The 17,174-nt window shown below is 36.4% G+C and overlaps 2 protein-coding genes across 2 annotated transcripts; both read right to left on the reverse strand.

Moving 5' to 3' along the window:
- Window positions 1–5,336: 5,336 nt before the first annotated feature.
- On the reverse strand, window positions 5,337–9,009 carry LOC103578756 (uncharacterized protein DDB_G0283357-like). The gene is made up of 2 exons (XM_008559926.3): window positions 8,924–9,009; window positions 5,337–7,945 (listed from the first exon to the last, which is right to left on the reverse strand). The coding sequence occupies exons 1-2, from the start codon at window positions 8,942–8,944 to the stop codon at window positions 6,035–6,037; spliced, it is 1,932 nt and encodes a 643-aa protein (XP_008558148.1). The 5' UTR covers window positions 8,945–9,009; the 3' UTR covers window positions 5,337–6,034.
- An 813-nt stretch (window positions 9,010–9,822) lies between these two features.
- Window positions 9,823–13,199, reverse strand: LOC103578757 (uncharacterized). Its single transcript, XM_008559928.2, has 7 exons — window positions 13,169–13,199; window positions 12,457–12,717; window positions 12,126–12,375; window positions 11,736–12,004; window positions 11,083–11,415; window positions 10,802–11,004; window positions 9,823–10,736 (listed from the first exon to the last, which is right to left on the reverse strand). Exons 1-7 carry the CDS (start codon window positions 13,169–13,171, stop codon window positions 10,646–10,648), a joined length of 1,410 nt encoding a protein of 469 aa, XP_008558150.1. The 5' UTR covers window positions 13,172–13,199; the 3' UTR covers window positions 9,823–10,645.
- Window positions 13,200–17,174: the final 3,975 nt, after the last annotated feature.

Below are 17,174 nucleotides of genomic sequence, written 5' to 3' on the forward strand. Positions count from 1 at the left end.
ATCCCCGGAGTATTGATTAGGGAGTTTGAAATCTGCCTTGAAGAGTTCTTCGATTGCAGCTACAGATAGGCCGGGCCTCTTGAGACGCCCGGGATCGGCAGTATGGAACTGCGTCTCTGAATGATGTGCTTCAAGGATTTCTTTCCCGTGCTTTGAGCCAACAGAAGTTCTAAAACGTTCCAACTCTTGTTTGAGTCTTTCCAGATCATGGCTCTCTAAAGCAGTCAAATTTTTGATCCTCTTGTCACTGTTCCATTTGTGAGTATTGTAAATGGTACGAAGTGACTCTTTGAACATTTCATCGGCATACTTTTCCAAATCAGAACTCAGTTTCGGTTTGGTGATTAATTCAGCTTGAGCCGCATGAGAATGTTTGTAGAATTTTCCTCCGGGGATCATGGGCACTAGGCTCAAATTTGGAGGCAGCGACTCTGCTGATTTGCCATTGAGGAGTGTCTGACTCTGAACCACTTCCATATTGGGAATGAAGTTCATCGGATTGTACATTTCTCCATTTTCTTGCTGTGGATTCTTTTGTTGCGACCCTATTTGTGTCAGCGAGTCAACGTAATTTTGTATATTTATTGGTGCAGGACTGACATTGGTTTCTGGTCTAGGTGTCACAAGTCCACCAGGTGTGCTGAAGATTGGAAACGGTGTAGTAACCACTGCACCACCATAAGGATTTATAGGAATCGCATTGACAGCATGGAAATTAGGATTTACTATCTCGACATTCTGCGTTCCTACTACTGGTAGCTGTGCTTTTACAACCGGTACCTGAATTGCATTAATTGTATTATAATTATTGTTACTAGTACTTGGAACATTGTCTCTGCCATAGACTGTTTGGTACTGCAGCCGATTGTAAACATTTTGCTGTCCATTATTCTGAAGCTGTTGCAATTGTTGCCACGTATTTGCTAAAATATTATTGCCGACATTTGTAATCTGAGATTGCTGATTCAGATTCATAGGAATTGCTGGAGTCGCTTGTATGAAGCCTTGTACTACTTGGGCTGGAATGTATGTCTTGACTTTACCGTCATTATTGTCATTCTTGAATACTGGATAAGCATTAGTTTGTAATTGTGGCCTCACGGCTTGTGAACTAATTTGAGTGCTAGCAAAATAATTATTGTTTTGATTGTTCGTTGATCCTGAGTGCTGTTGGGAACTTTGAGTTTGCTGAGACCCTCCATTGCCGACAGAGAAACTAGCTGATGTTAAATACTGCCCATTGGATGCTGCGTAAGTATTCTTCTTCTGTGGATCATTTTGTCCTGCATAGTTATAAGTGGGCACTGTAGGCTGTACATTTTGCCCATTAAGCCCGTTCGGATTGACAACAATATTGTAATTAGTGTGCACGGGTGTTTGATAGAGCGGCTGGGCGGTAGAAATTGTCGAATGGGGATAAAATAACTGCATGTTAGGTGTCACCGCAGATTTAGGAGATACAGTGCTCTGAATTGTAGACAAACCATGTGCCGTAGGAGTCATCGTCAACATTGGCGTTGCTGTGCTGGGATAGTAGTTTTTAATATTGGGCGTGTATTTATTGTGGACTGGCTGCTGAACCAAAATCGTCTGCACAGGATTCTGGAAGGAATTTTGACCAACAACGATGTCTGGAACAGCTGTCGAGTAGGCATAATTTCCATTATTAACATTCTGAGCATGTTTTACGCCTTGAGGCAGATTTTGGATATTCAGAGGCTGGATACTGCTGACCAAAGGAGCTGCTGTGCTGACAACTGATCCAGAAGAAACGAATCCAGGCATTCCGACGTTGGTCATGTCAAAACCTTGACTATTACCCAGAGCAGTCGCGTGATCGAAATTAGTAATCGGAACGAGGTTCAGATTAATCGGTACCAGAACGTTTGACTTATCAGCTTGACCCAATTCGTACCCGTTGGATTGTGAGAATTCAACGTTGGGTCCAACTTGACTCCAACTATTTTTATCCTCTTGATTATTATTATTTTTATTATTATTATTGTTATTATTGTTGTTATTATTATTATCTCTCTCGTGTTCCCGAGAGTCCTCCTCGGAACTTTCTTGGCTCGACTGTTCCTCGCTCCAATAATTCTGCTTCGGTTTACTCCGATGTAACTTTGGACGCGTTGAGGTTTGTTTCTTCGATTCACTCGAATCACCTCGGTGCTCCTTCGGCAGCTTACGCGAGGATTCGGAATACGGCTTTCTTCGGCTCTTGTGAAGTCTACGCGGTCGTTCGGTTATTTCATAATAATCTGAATCCTCGCCTGAATAGTCTTCATTTCTGTCATAACGATCTTCAGACATACTTTTTTGGTACTTGATGGATGATTCGGTGGTAGTCGATTCCGGAACTTTGACAGTATATTGGGACGAACCTTGAGTGTAGCTGTAAGCAGTTGGTCCTACTACAATCGGCGTAGGTTTTGAGTTACGATTATTATGGTAAGTCGGGCCAATTGGGACTGCGGGTTTCCAAGTGCTGTGAGTATTTTCTGCATCATAACTCGATGGCGGCAAATTCGTTGATCTCTGTCGCGTAACACTTTCGCTAAAAATATCATAATCAGATGCAATACCGTGGTGATTGCGTACTTTCTCTTGTTCATAATTTTTTTTTAGCGTATCCTGTACGTTACCATAATTTTGCGAATAATAATGAGAATAATGCTCGGGATTTTTATTTTGATTGTCTCCATAAGCCATTATGTTTTCAATCTGCTTCATCCGTTCTTTTTGACGGAAGTAAGAAAAGTTTTTCGTTGGAGTTTTTTCTGACTTTGTGTCTTTATTTTTTTGAAACGTCTCGTAGAATTCATTGTAGTTAGCAACCGCTGGAGTCCTGTCATTTACTTTGAGAATTTCAAATTCCTCTTGGTCATTTTGAACATCAAAAGAGCGTCTGTTTTCCCCAACATGAGGGAAATTCATTAGGATACGTGCCTCGGCTGAGAAATCAGTCATCGAATCGTTGGAGACATTTATTCTAAACGGCGCTTTTGTCGATGGTTTTTTGGTTTCTGCGGAGGAAACTTTTTCCTGCTCAGAAGTAAACTCGCTCGTGAAAGGTGTAGAGCCTGTCATCGTAACAAATCCGTTTAAATTTTCAGAGTTGATGGTAGTAGTGTCGTTCCGCTCGGCAGATGATAACGAGCCAACAATTTCATGGCTCTCGTTTTTTGAAACTGGTGAATCTAAATTCCCAGAGGCGGCTGCTACCTGATCCACGACGTCTTCACTACCATTTGCGCTCGGCCAGTACAGCAATAACAGGATTACCTGAAAAATTATAAAAATTACTATAGACAATTTAATAACAATAATTATTTAAATTAATGAGGTTTCAATTTGAGAGTCAAGGGGATGACCTAGAAAAGAAAAGCAAATTGGAAAAGTAAAAAGGTAACAAGTGGAACATGTACGACGTCAGGTGAAAAAGAACTGAATGTGCAGGGAACCAAAACCTTATAGACTTTCTCACTGATTTCAAATTATCATTAGACCAAATTTCGATAAATACGGATTATTATTTCTTTCTCACGGCGTGACAAAAAAATTATTCAAACTGTCCTCTAGAGGCCATTTTTCCTTTCTACAGTAATTTGAGACGATTAGAATTCTTTTAAGCTCAAATTTCGATGTCGAAAGTCCGTTCAAATTTATATAAGAATATACATTTATTTTTTTTTCGGTAATTAATTTAATCGCATTCGCATAAACAGAATTCTTAATAAGAATTTTCGAAATCGTTTTACTCGATCGATTTTATTGAGGGTATTAATAATCCAAAGCTACGTAATTAAAATTTTTTCCTGCACAACAAAGCTGGTGATTAAAATTATAATGAAGATTATGAATTTTGAGCAACGCAATTTCACTTATTATTAAAATTATTAATCAGTCGACAATTAATTACAAACTTACATAATAGAATAGCATTTTTGCCACCGTAACCACTTGCCGGTGAGCAAAATTAGATAAACAAAACAAAATAAACGTATGACGAGTATCAATAACACATTCCCAAATTAACAAAACAAGTCCTTTGTCTTTGAGCGCTGAGTAAGCTAATCAATAGACAAATAGTAAAATGATCCTAAGGTGATACGAGATTCACTTCCACGAGAGAACTGAGCCACATAGTAAATGCGCGATTTTCTTTATACACTCCGGCAACCAAGTGAAAAATATCGTTCTAAATATTAACGTACATAAGCCCTCCCCAAAGATACTTTCATTCACGACACGCGACCGCAGTTGGAAAAGTCTTGTCCATAAAATATATATATAAAAATATAAAAAATGCAAAAAAAAAAAAAAAGAGGATGTATGTACTAGGATTATATTCCTGTCTATTATTAAAATCATCTACCAGAACTCAATATCACGCCCGATAGAAAATAGCCAGCATTGCCCAATGGATTTCACTTAATAACTAAATTATCATACATCCTTTTTAGAAATACCAATTGATCTCGAGCATAATCCTCAAGAATACTAGCTACTGCTATACCGGATGTTCTGCTGGCGTTTATTTTCTTTCGTTTCATTTAAAAGCGTATTCAATCAACCGGCTCTCTATATCTTATCAGATTAGCATCTAGCTGGAGGTGGACTGATGATCTAAAAAGATCGATAAAAAGTCGGTGGCTGCAAAGTCAAGGCTGTAATACAGAGAAACAAACGAATGCATAATTGCCGGTCATTACTTTCGCAATGCTACGGAGGATCTATTCGCTCTGAAACACACGCATTATACATGACGATACTCGTAAACTATTCTCTCAAGACTGTGACTATCCAGACAGGCTTTATGAGCATATTGTAGAATTATAAAAATACCTAGCTACCCATAATAATAATAGTAATTATTTTATCACCGAGCTCTGATGTTTAAACGGTCTGTTGTTAATTGCGCCTGGATCGTTGTAAGATTTCGCGATACAATCCTTGTGAAAACATAAAATTATCTATACCTCCATCTCGTGACCACTACACTGTGTACTTAACGCTGCTTTAATTTTTATTGCGCTAAAATTTAGTTATCAGTCGCTAATTACTACTAATCGACGCTGCGTCAAAAGATATCATCCTCAGAAATTTATCCTATGATTTATGAATTATTCAATCCAGATAATTTCCGCTCTTTAACCCAGAGGGAAAAGTGTTTTCCATTAATTAGGGGAGAGGGGGGGGGAAGGGATGTTTAATAAAAATAAATGGCTACTTGACAGTATTTATTTGTCATAAAAAATACAAAAGTGATATTTATTAAAGTATTATAAATGTTTTCTTATGATCTAAATTGCAAATAAAGGTACCTTTATGAAGTGTCAAGATTTGGTTACGCAAATCTTTATTTTATAATTTATTGACAGATTTAATTATAAAACATTCATTTATTGCACATACCCGTTTTTAAAGACTAAGAGATAACTAAGATTTATATTTTTAAGTAATGGGCATAATTAGAGCCAACTATACGTCACTTGATGGCACTTATTTACCCAGACAGCATTCAAGTCGGAATTACAGCTTTACGACGTCTTTTTGAAGGCGTCTTCAAGAAGTTTTATAATGACTTCTTTAAGGTGTCATTTTTAAGAACTTTTTAATTAAGAGGTCTTCAAGACTCTGTATATATTGGGACGTCTAAATTTATTCTTTATGAAGTCAAAATTAGGAGCTCCTTAAGATGTCATGATAAATTCATACTGAAGTCTTATTTGAGAAGTCAGAAAAAATAATTCTTTTTAAAGACGTCTTATTGAGTTCTCTAGGTGATTTATTCGAAATCTTGAGAATTTCTTAAAACTTCCAGTCTAAATCATAAATAGGAACTCATTCAGAACTCATCAAGACGTCCTTCTGTTATCTGGGTAACTATTTCGTAACCAATTGAGAAAATAATAATAATAATAATAATGACCTGAGAACCCTAGACCTAAAAGAAATACAATTTTATAAATCGATTGTTAAAAATTTTGTGCTAATTGTTACATTTTAATAGTGAGTGAGAGTTGTCATCTCAATTTGGATAGTGGGGGCCATCTATTATCTGGACGCTTTTGACTTTCTGCCCGTTTTTTTTCGTTAATTTATACCGCTGATTATCGAGGCTGGTTTCCGAATTGATGGTATCGTAACTGGATTTGTGATTGTAGACGTTTGAATCGTACTCGAGCGGATAATTGGCAAGGCGGCTTGGCTGCTCTTGAGTATTGGGTGAGAAGCGTTTTAGTGCTTCAGTCAAATACGTTAGATCATCAACTGGACTGGGTCGGAACTCTTGGCTAGGTTCGTGACTGGGCTTGGATGTATACTGAGTAAGATACTGCTGAAGAAGTGATTTTAGGTTTATGTTCGGAGTTTGTTGTTCTACTGGACGCACTCCGTCTACTCGGAGAATAATAACCGGTACTAGAGATTTTCCTGATTGGATGAAGGTCGGGTAAGCTTGCAGAATCGATGATGGATCTTTTACATACTGAGAAATAGAGGGGTTGTAGTTTAATAGTTGCTCGTAGTTGTTTTCTATGAAGTTCGCCGAGTTGTAGGGCTTGTTCTTGGACCCGGTGAATAATTTCGACAAGTATTGCTGGACTTGTGGCTTGTATTTGTTAAGTACTTGTGAAGATAACTGACCGCCTTGGGTTAATATTGGTGGAGATTCAGTGGTCCGCATTGGCAAATTATTTGGTGCTGGAGTGTATTCCGGGTTAGAACTGTCCACTGCGTATTTTGAATAGGGTCTTTGTTCATACCTCTCTTTATTATTATTATTATTATTGTTATTAGTATTGCCATTACCACGTCTGTAGCTGTAATTATTTTGATAAGACAAATTGAAGGCTTGTGACTGAGATTGAGCGCCTGGACGTTGTGAAAGCGAATCTTGGTCATTTGGAAATGTCGCCGGACGTTGTGAATAAATGTTGTTGTTGCTGTTGATATTCTTGTTGCGTTCGGCGTGGATGTTACTCGCGCCTTGATGCCCATTTGGGTTTCTAAATCCTGTGTTATGCTCGCGGTACTCGTGGGCAACATTCGAGTAACCGTTCTGATGATTTACTTTTGTCCTTTGCGGCTCAGCGTACTCAGAATAAGAATTTATGAAGGACATTGGCGGCTCGACGACCCTGCCGTCGGGATACTTCCAGATTATTTTGTTCTCGTAGCGGACTCCGTTCTCGACAGTAAAACGAGGAAGATTGAATATGGTGGGATCGCTGGACAGAGGAGGGCTTACTGTGGTAACGGTTTCAAATGATCCAGGTGCATGTAAGCCACCAACGTACTCAGGGTTGTAAGTCGGTGTCGTCGAGTAGCTTGAGTACGAGTTTTGAAAAATCGGCTTAGGTGTAGTGTAAGCATTTTGATTGTACTCAGGTCTTATTGTCGTGTAAGCGACGTTGGGTCTCGCAGTCGTCGAGTATGATTGTTGATGTGAGTAATCTGATGGGTTGAATTTCCGTAATTTAGTCCGTTGTCCAAAAACTTGTTGGCCAGCGGGAAAGTTTGCCGTCCAATCAGCCTCGAGCTTTTGCGCAACGGGTTTATCAGATTCGATAATTGTTTTTGGCTCAAACGGCGTTATCGATTCCTCAATGCTGACTGTTGTTCCTGTCTTTCCATTTGGATAATAATAATTATACTTCCCGCTAAACAGGTTATTTTTCAGATAACCATAGCCGAGATTGTTGTCGATCGTGCGTTTAGATTTCTCATCCGTCGAATTTTCATTTGCGTACTCCAAGATAATTAGCGGCCCAGGTAAATCGTCGATCTTCAGTTCATCTGGTATCTCTTCAGCATCAGCGTCAGTTGAATTGGTCACTTGTTCAAGCTGCTCATTTTCCTCTTGTCCTTGTTCCGGTTGCTCAGCCGGATCCAACTTGGGAGCGGGTTCGCAGCTCACCAACACCACAAAAATAAATACCTGTGAAAAAAAATAAATAAATAAATTGGCGAGACTTGATGACCCCGATGCATTTCATAACTTTCGAGTTGCAGTCTCGGTATTTAATAAATCATAAATAATTAATATAAAACTTTTCAATTTGATTTATTAGGATACTGGTAGCAAGTGGACTTGTTGACACGGTCATATGTCAATGAGTAAGGTCAAGTAAGTTACACGAAAGTCAAGGTAACCTCAATAAACTCGGAATACCTGCAACAACATTCACTTTAGCTATCCAGGTTTTTTTTTCATTTCGAGATCATTGAACGACACCGATATAAATCTATATCGAGATCGTTACTTTCACTGCCACTTTTTCAGTGTCTCACTTTTATTTACCGTTAAAATTACCAATTATAGATTTTATATAAAAATTATTTTATTATCATGACCTTGTTTATTACGAAGATATAATTAACTAAAAAAAAAAAAAAATTTGATGAATTTCCGATTTCGGAATAAATGAAATTTAAATTACTCTATCAAAGTAAGGTAAAAAATTGAACATTAGGTTGACAAAATAATAGAGCAATTGAGTAACTTTCACTCAGAAAGATTCCCGTTCTCATGATATTTTTTTTCGGATGAGCATCTGCCAGATTTTTTAAATGCGAAGCGATCTTGCGTGTTTGGAAAATCGGAAACACTTTCACCGTAATTACAACTGCCGATTCCAGGAAACAATTTTAAGTATCAAGTAAAAAACTATTTGAAATACAACCATGATAAAAAAGTAATAATCATAGTCAATAGCAAAAAGAAAAATATTGAAAAAAAAAAAAAAAAAAACCCATCAATTAATAAGTAAATATTGTGACATGTACCGTGACCACCGGGCTTAAAGCCTCTTAAGTAGAAGTGTCAGACAATAAAACAATAATTCACTGTATTGTATGTAACGCGTGAAAAAAAAAAAAAAAAAAAAAACTTAATTGTTTAATTGAATAGACTTACGTATAGCCCAGCGACTCTCATCTCTCAGTAAAAAAATAAGTCAGTAAGTTGTTCCACTGTCACGATTAACTCGATTGGGTCGAGTGCGTTTGGTACTGATGGAGTCGAGGCCACAGCATCCCACCTTATATGCCCTCGCTCCCCGTCACACATGAGTATCTCTCGTACAAAGTGAGACCAGACGTGTCCGTAGCATGCCATCCCATCCATTATACAGTTTCACTTTGCTAAGAGATACAGTCTGCATAAACCAGGAAGACTTCTGCCAATACCATCCTTACATCCACGTGCCGATCGATTTTCGATCGCCGTCTCTCCTAGCAACAACTTTTACTCATTCATCAATTATTTATTATTAATCACTTCGAAAAAAAAATCATTATTTAAAACAGTAAATAAATCATTACTTTTTTTTTTACACATAAATTTTTATTTTTAAAATCATTAGCTTCCATCTTTTGAGTGGACATTAAAATATTTCTCAATATTTTTATTATCTAGTCATTAAATTAGTGATCGAAATTAGGCAGGAAAATATATATTTATTTAAAATATTTCAAGGCAAGTGAGCCCTGATTATTGGCTCATCTCTTGAACCGCTTTCTCAGCTTCACTCTCAAGCTGTCAATGAAATTTTAAACATTTATTTTATTATAAATATTAATTACTCACACAATGAGTGGATAAAATACTTGGAATTATTAACAATAGCAATAATTAAGTTTTTTTTTTTCATCTAGAAATTGTGGAAAACTAGAAAAAGTAAAAGCGTCCTCAATTGTCGGACTCAAAGATCTAGAATAAATTTATTTAGTAATTAACAAACACTGTTATTATTTATATTTATATTTATTAGTTATCGAGTTACATATCAATTAATTTATTTATGTAAAAAAAGTATATAACAATAGATTAATAGAAAAATAATAACGCAATTGTAAGTAATTATTCTTACATAGTATGGTTAAGTAAATCTTCATGTTACTTTTTTTTTTCAATTAACGAATTAAATTATTCGAGTCAATCGATTACTGCGTGTGATACAACTCGATATTACGGATTATGCTAATACCGTTTCAGACATACGTTACGTCCGAATTAGAAATCGAGTTATATTACATATAAACCATAATAATCAAATATATGGATCTAGAAATTTATTTATTATATCTATTTGTTTGTATTATTGTTTCCTTGCCATTGTTGGAGAAATTTACATGAAAAATTCTGTAAGACTAGATAAAAACTTATCTCAATTAATTTTTTTTTTCCCGAGTCAAAAAACGAATTCAGATTTAAGTCTCAAAGTTCTCAATGAGGTTTTTGAGGATCGATTTTGAATTTTGAGATTGACAATAGTATAGAAAGTTTTCCTGGTTTAGTCCTCAAAGTAGTAGTTACGTCCCATTTTACCACTTTGAGAATTAAACTTGATTAGAGCCTCAAAATACTCAAAACTCCTTTTTCTATCTAAAATTGTTCAAAGTCCAAAATATGATTTTTGATTCTTTGAGATTTTGAGGTCAGTCATAATTTAAAATCGATAAATTATTCGTATTTAGACCTCATAGTTCTTATCGAAGATTTTGAGTACTAACGTAGAGTTACTGGCCGACAAATAAAATATCAAAGGAATCGACGCTTTTTAGGACTAAGCCAAAATTTGTTTTTTGTCTCGGAATTAATCTCTAGTGAAATTAAAATTAAAAAAAAAAAAAATATTTATTCAGTTTTTCGTTTTTTGTAGGAATGGATAAAATTTATTTTTGACGGAAGGAAACCGCTTTCAAGTTTAATTGGTCTTTCACGATATCTGAAACAAAAAAAGTTTATGAAAAAGATGTTTTTTTTTTTTTTATTTTTTATTTTTTTTTTTACCTTTCAGCATCTTGCGCAGCGATAATATGACTGGGTACATAAGAATCAAGAAGCGATTTCGGTTCTGATGAGGATGAATGACTCAGGTGATTTTGCAAATAATGTAATCGCGTACTTTCACTACTAGCTGATGGATACGATGACTTAAAATTCTTGGCTGGCAATTGTGGAGGCATAAAACCGTCTTCTGGAGCTTGTAGACTCTATTCATGTTGAGATAATAAATAATTAATAATACAATAAACAACTGGACGGCTACTAAATACAAATGTAATGAATACCTGGTAGTCAGGCTGCTCGTCTTGATAAATTGTTTTAGCGGATACCAAGTACTGCAACTGTTCCGGGGTAATATAGCGATAGTACTGCTCCAAATGACTTGTCTGCGGTCGGGAATTACTTTGAGAATAAGTCGCAATCGGCGATGCACTGGAGTAGGATTTACCGTGCGGGTGCTGTTGCACCTGCTGTGTTACCGTAGCCGTGTACTGCTCCGGGTAAATCAATTCTTGATGGAAATACTGGCTCTGCGGTTGCGCTACCACACTCTGCGTACCGGTTAGTAGGTCTTTTGATGACGCGCTCACGTGCGAGTACAATTTACTTGCCTTCTTCTGTTTCAAAAATTTTTTTTCATTATAAATGAAATTATTCAAGCATATAAATACTTTTTCTCATTAATATCAAGCCATACAAAGTAACTGTACGGTGTAAAATGAGCGGTGTTAAAAATAAAAAATATACTTTATCATTAACTTCATTTGTATGATTCATTAAAATAAATAAAAAAAAAAAGTAGAAATAAATAACTTGATGTAAAATGACTTTCGGGGTAAAATGGGCCGCGTAGAAAATAAAATTACTGACTCTAATTTAAATAAATAATTTTACTAATGAGTAATTAATAAAAATTATGACAAAGTAATTAAATTACCTTTGAAGGTATAATAGCTTGTGTGTGCGAAGGATATTGAGATGCATATGTAATATACTGCGACTGAGGGTTGTATGACAGCTTAGATGGCATGTAAATAGGAGTACGACTGTAGTGATCGGATGTATAAATAGGAATAGATATTTGCTGTCCTCCATCGGATCCAGCTCCCGTGCTGGCCAATGAATGCAGCGGCTTACTCTGCGACCCATGACCCGACAAGTATGAATAGTACGCAAGCAATTGATTCATCGGAATGTAAACAGTACCTTAAACAATAATAACAATCAATTACTGGGCATTCGATCCAGGACTAGAATAGTCCAGCCTGACAATGAATAATAATTTCAGATCGATCGATTTTGCATTAAGACAGAAACAACAAAGTACTTTTATATCCGTGCAAATGTTTTTCCGTCGCAGCTTTCTGCTGAATCGTTTGATACTGATTGCCGACAGCTACTTCCGGCTTGAAATAAAATTGGGGCTCTTGTTGGTGATAATTAGACTTTGAATGACCCTTTGGCACGACATCTATTTGTTCTGAGTAATCAGAGTAAGATTGGCCATTGTCATTAGCAGTTTCTGGTTGCCGCTGATAGTCCGAGTTCTGCTGATTTGCTTGCACGTAACTGTCGGCCTAGAAAAAAATTAATTAGTTACTTATTATTTATAGAAAAAAAAAAATAAATTGATCGGCTATTAAAATAAAATATCTTACATCGTAATCGCGCAATGGTTTAGCGGTTGAGTAAGATCCCAATCCTCTGATAGCTTGATACTGATGACTACTTGATCGATAATCCTCACTATCTGTTTCCGGCTTAACTTGGTAGCTTTTTTGCTGGAAGCTTACCGTAGAACTGCCGGATCTTTCCTCCGAGCGGAGATTATCCCTCTCAATATCCTCAAGATTAACTTTTTTATCAGCGGCGGTTGTTGTTAATAATAAGCCCGCTATCAGCGTGTATCTCCGTACCCACTGAAAGTAAAAAGATAAATCTTTCAATCCCTCAGCATAAATTGGATCATTACTGTTTGTTTTTTCTATTATCTAGAAAATCGATGCTTATAAAAACATAAACTATTAGACAAAAAAATTCCACTTTCACTGGCCATTGGTCGTAAGTTCTAGGTCATGTTTCCGGAACTGTCCACTCTTTATAGAGTTGTATTTCATTAATTGGGTCGTTAACAAAAGTAACACTAATTTCAAGTAAAAGTCTCCTGGACTATTGATTCTAATGGCCACGGAAGTAGTGCGGTAGAAATAAACCACTAAAGTTAAAAACTCGTCTTTTGATCTGAACACTAAATTTGAATACCGCCGGGATTTGGTTCGAGATCAGGAACTGGGGATAAGGGACTAGGGACTGAGGACTGGGGATGATAAAGGTCATAAATACTTAAAGAATAATGACAATAAAACCCACCATGATGAACAACAAAAAATAGTACACGACACAAAAGATCTAGCTGAACTACAAAATTAAAAGCAAGTGGGTTCGGTTATAAAGGCAAAGCCCCTACTCTTAATCAAAAGAGCCAAGAGCAACCGCTTAAGGTGCAACACTTCACTCGGCTATTATATGGTGAACGTAATAATTTAATCCTGATCCAGGTAGAGCCAGCAACAGGGAAATCACCCAGTTCCCCATTCACTTTGCTGTAAATATTTTGCGGACCAATGGATTCAACGGCCCGCACTCCTAGACCACAAAAGATAGTGCAAGGCCACTTTCTTTAGAAGGTTACCCCGGTACAGCATCCACGCCTGCTTTTGTACCTTTACCATTGTTTTTTTACCCATAACTCACTCACTTCTCTCAATTATTAATGCCCGGCTTGGATTATTCGAATCGCTATTAATAATCTACGAACAACCTCTTTAATGATATCGATGACGGCTAATATATTTTAGGCTGTTAAGTAACACGGAAGTGTCTAAAGTCTTCCTGGATAATTATTATTGATAAGTAAATAAAATAAAATATTATTTAATGGAATTTGAATGCTTCTTAGTCGACTAATTAATGCGTGCACGCGGAATTTAAACGTGGGAACTTCAATGTATCAGTTAAATCTACAGGTACTTAGCATGCAGATGCAGTTTAGCTCTCGATGAGTAATTATTAATAGCAATTATCCCAACAACTTTCGTAACTTGGGTTCTTTGTGATCGAACCTTTTAAGAAATTAAAAGTAATCCATTTTATTTTAATGCCTATAACTTTTAACTTTCAGTCAATAATTAACGGCTCAAATGGAACTGTCATTTTTTTTGCTATAGGCTCATTCGTTGGCCTATCTTGCGCGCGATTATTAAATGTAATTACCGACTATTCAAATAACATATACATATATATATATATATATATATATATATATATTTTATAAAAACAAATGTATTTGAAAAATTGCCTATTTTTTGTGCTATTAATTTTTCATAAAATATTTCAATTTAAAATTTCAGATTAATTATTACTGGGCTGAAAAAATTAAAATTCAATTAAATTCCACTCGTGATTTTAAATTAATTACTATGTTAAAAAAATTTAATTTAAAAGCTTGCTTGTGTTTTAAATTAATTATTATCTTTTAAATTACTAACAACAATTAAATTGCTGGGTGATAAAAAAAAAAAAATAAATAATAATAATAATAATAATAAAAACCGGCATGACAAATCATGCTTTCTTTTGTATCAAAACAGGTCTAATTTCGGTGGTCACCTGATCGTTGGATCCGAAATTAAAGGAATACGTGGAAGGTACAAAAAAAAATACGTGAAAGTAAACGCTCGAGATGTCCATCCTCGAATATATATGTGTAGAAAAAAATATATGTATATATATATTATTTTATATGTACTACCGCATACTTTAAAGAGAATGTTGAAAAACAAAGTAGACCATCCTGGTTCACTCCACAATCAGATGTAAGTTCTTATTCTGCAGGAACATAAATAAGATCTAGAATATATTTTTTTTAGATATCAAATATATATCGAGATAGAAAGTCTTCCGACTATACACTTGTTCTTATTACTTATTATTAATATATTCAACAACAAGAATTCTCATTATTTTTATAAATTTATTTCAATACACAAGACGTCATAAAAACAAACAATAACAATAATAATAACAGTAACAGTAACAGTAGCAAATAAATATAAAAAATTAAATAACAATATCCTAAGATTTTAAGACTTTAATATTTCTTTTGGTGGCGTAATAATTATTGTTATTATCTATCAGTTTATAATTCATTTCAGGACTTGCAAGTCCTGCGTATCCCGCATACGCTGGGTAGACGTAAGCGGGATTTCGCTGAGCTTGGTCATTAGAAGGGTACGCAGAACTCGCTTGGGTGTAGTAGTCAGAATAGCGAAGGGGACTTTTGATCCTCATCGGCGGAATATATACGCCCTGAGAGGGTTCCAAGGACACTTGAGTCACTGCTGGTCTCGTGACCTGATTTCTCAGATCCTGGTAGTTGTCCTGTCCACGAGCGATGTGTCGAGGCACGATGTTGATGGGCATGGGATTCATTACGTAAGCCAGCCCAGTTTTGGCAATCACTGGGGCACTTTGTACTGTTTGAGGCATGTAACCCTCGGCTTCGTATTGATTTTGAGTTACTGGAGTGTATGTTGGTGCGGCTGTGGCGGATATTGCAGACTGCTGGGCAATAAGTCTTCCTAGAGCTTGTGCCGTCATTTGGTCCAGTTGCTGGTATCTGTAACCGGAAGCTGCTGGAGTTGGCTGAGACGCTGGTGGAGGTGGCGGACGTTGAACTCCTTCGAATCCTATCAATCTGTACGCAGCATTAGGAATCTGCGCTGTCGACTGGCCCTCGAGATCCTTCAAGTCTTTCATTATCGTTATGTAATTCGATCCGTCGACGAACGACACGTCTTTGAAATTTGACTCGTTTCGCAGTTTCTCCTGGTTTTTGCCCGTAGAGTAACTTTGCTGCCGATAGTTTGCTGACAAGTACGCTTGCTGATAATTCGGCTGGTAATTTGGGTAATTTGCCGGTACGACTGCATACGATTGAGGCTGAGCTGAAACTGCCACCGGATAATTATAGAAATTCGATGGGTTACTGTTGTAATTTACATTTTGTGGCACATGTAATGTTGACATTGTAGTGTACGCTTGCTGGTTTGCCAATGAATATGCCTGCGTGTTACTTTGTTCACGATTATTATTACTATTACTCGTCGAATAATAATTTAAAGCATACAAATCACGTGGGCTGTGTTTTGGTGCGAATACTTCTGGATTAAGTTGCGACAAAAAATCTCTATCGGCTCCGCGTTTCATTAACTTGGGACTGTACGGATAGACAGGGTAAATCGGCAAGAAAGGCTCTTCATTAGGTCCACGGTACCTCTGGGCAGATATCACGGGCAGAATAAAAATAATCTAGAAAACGGAAATTAATAAATTAACTGAACAAAGTTATTAGTTTTCAGTAGTAGGAAAAAATTTTTACTTACAAGCAGTTTCATGGTCACAAAACTATTTTAACATTAAAACTAATGAACGGTTTGAGCTGATTGTAATTTAGCTCGATTACAGAGTTGACGCGAGAGCAGCTCGACAACTAATGACGACTCTGACATTGAATTTCTCCTTTATACCCGGTGTGCAAAGTGATGATGAAAAATAATGAAAACTAGTTTAACTTTTCCCTGATCTTATATGTATGTATATATGTGGACATGTAAGCACAAGTAACGAGTATGTAATTGCTAATAAGTGCATGTGTATTAAAGTAATGAAGCTGAAATGGACCGATGGAATGAAGACGATCGGCAGTCTCGTTAAGCCAGTGAAAATAAAATCCGACTTGTTTGGGTAATAAATTTCTTAAGCTGCCTTATTTTATTGGTTCTTGCTTGCATTCTCGCATTACACAAATACTTAACAGTGAAAGACGCTTTTACTATCTGAATATTTGAATTCTTTAACAGATTAATGTCTCACTTGTTCTCGCCTCTTAAGCAAATAAGACCCATTGTTTTATTCCCAGGCGATAGACTATAAAATACCGGATGTGGTATACCCGCACGCAAACTCCCTATCCGATGATGATTAAAATCACTTTCCCAATAATGCCCTCGTCCAGTTTTGCTACCCACCAATTCAACCGAGAACCACCTTCTTTACAAATTTTAAACTCCACCGCGGAAAGAAAGGAAGCTAACAGTTTTAACTTTAAAAAATAAATAATAAATAACAGCATCTTGTCCTTTTGTCTTGTCTCTTTTTTTGCCGGCTCTTACTCGGGCATCCTGTGTTCTTTTTTTTTTTTAGAGAAAAGGCTCATTGCTTCACTTTCTCCTGATCCAGCACTTCTGGAATAAGACCACGCCTCTGCGAGCCACCACCGATACTCGAAATCTCAGTCTATATCTCATACCTTTTT

The sequence above is a fragment of the Microplitis demolitor genome, chromosome 4 (genome assembly GCF_026212275.2).
Source record: "Microplitis demolitor isolate Queensland-Clemson2020A chromosome 4, iyMicDemo2.1a, whole genome shotgun sequence".
NCBI lineage: Eukaryota > Metazoa > Arthropoda > Insecta > Hymenoptera > Braconidae > Microplitis > Microplitis demolitor.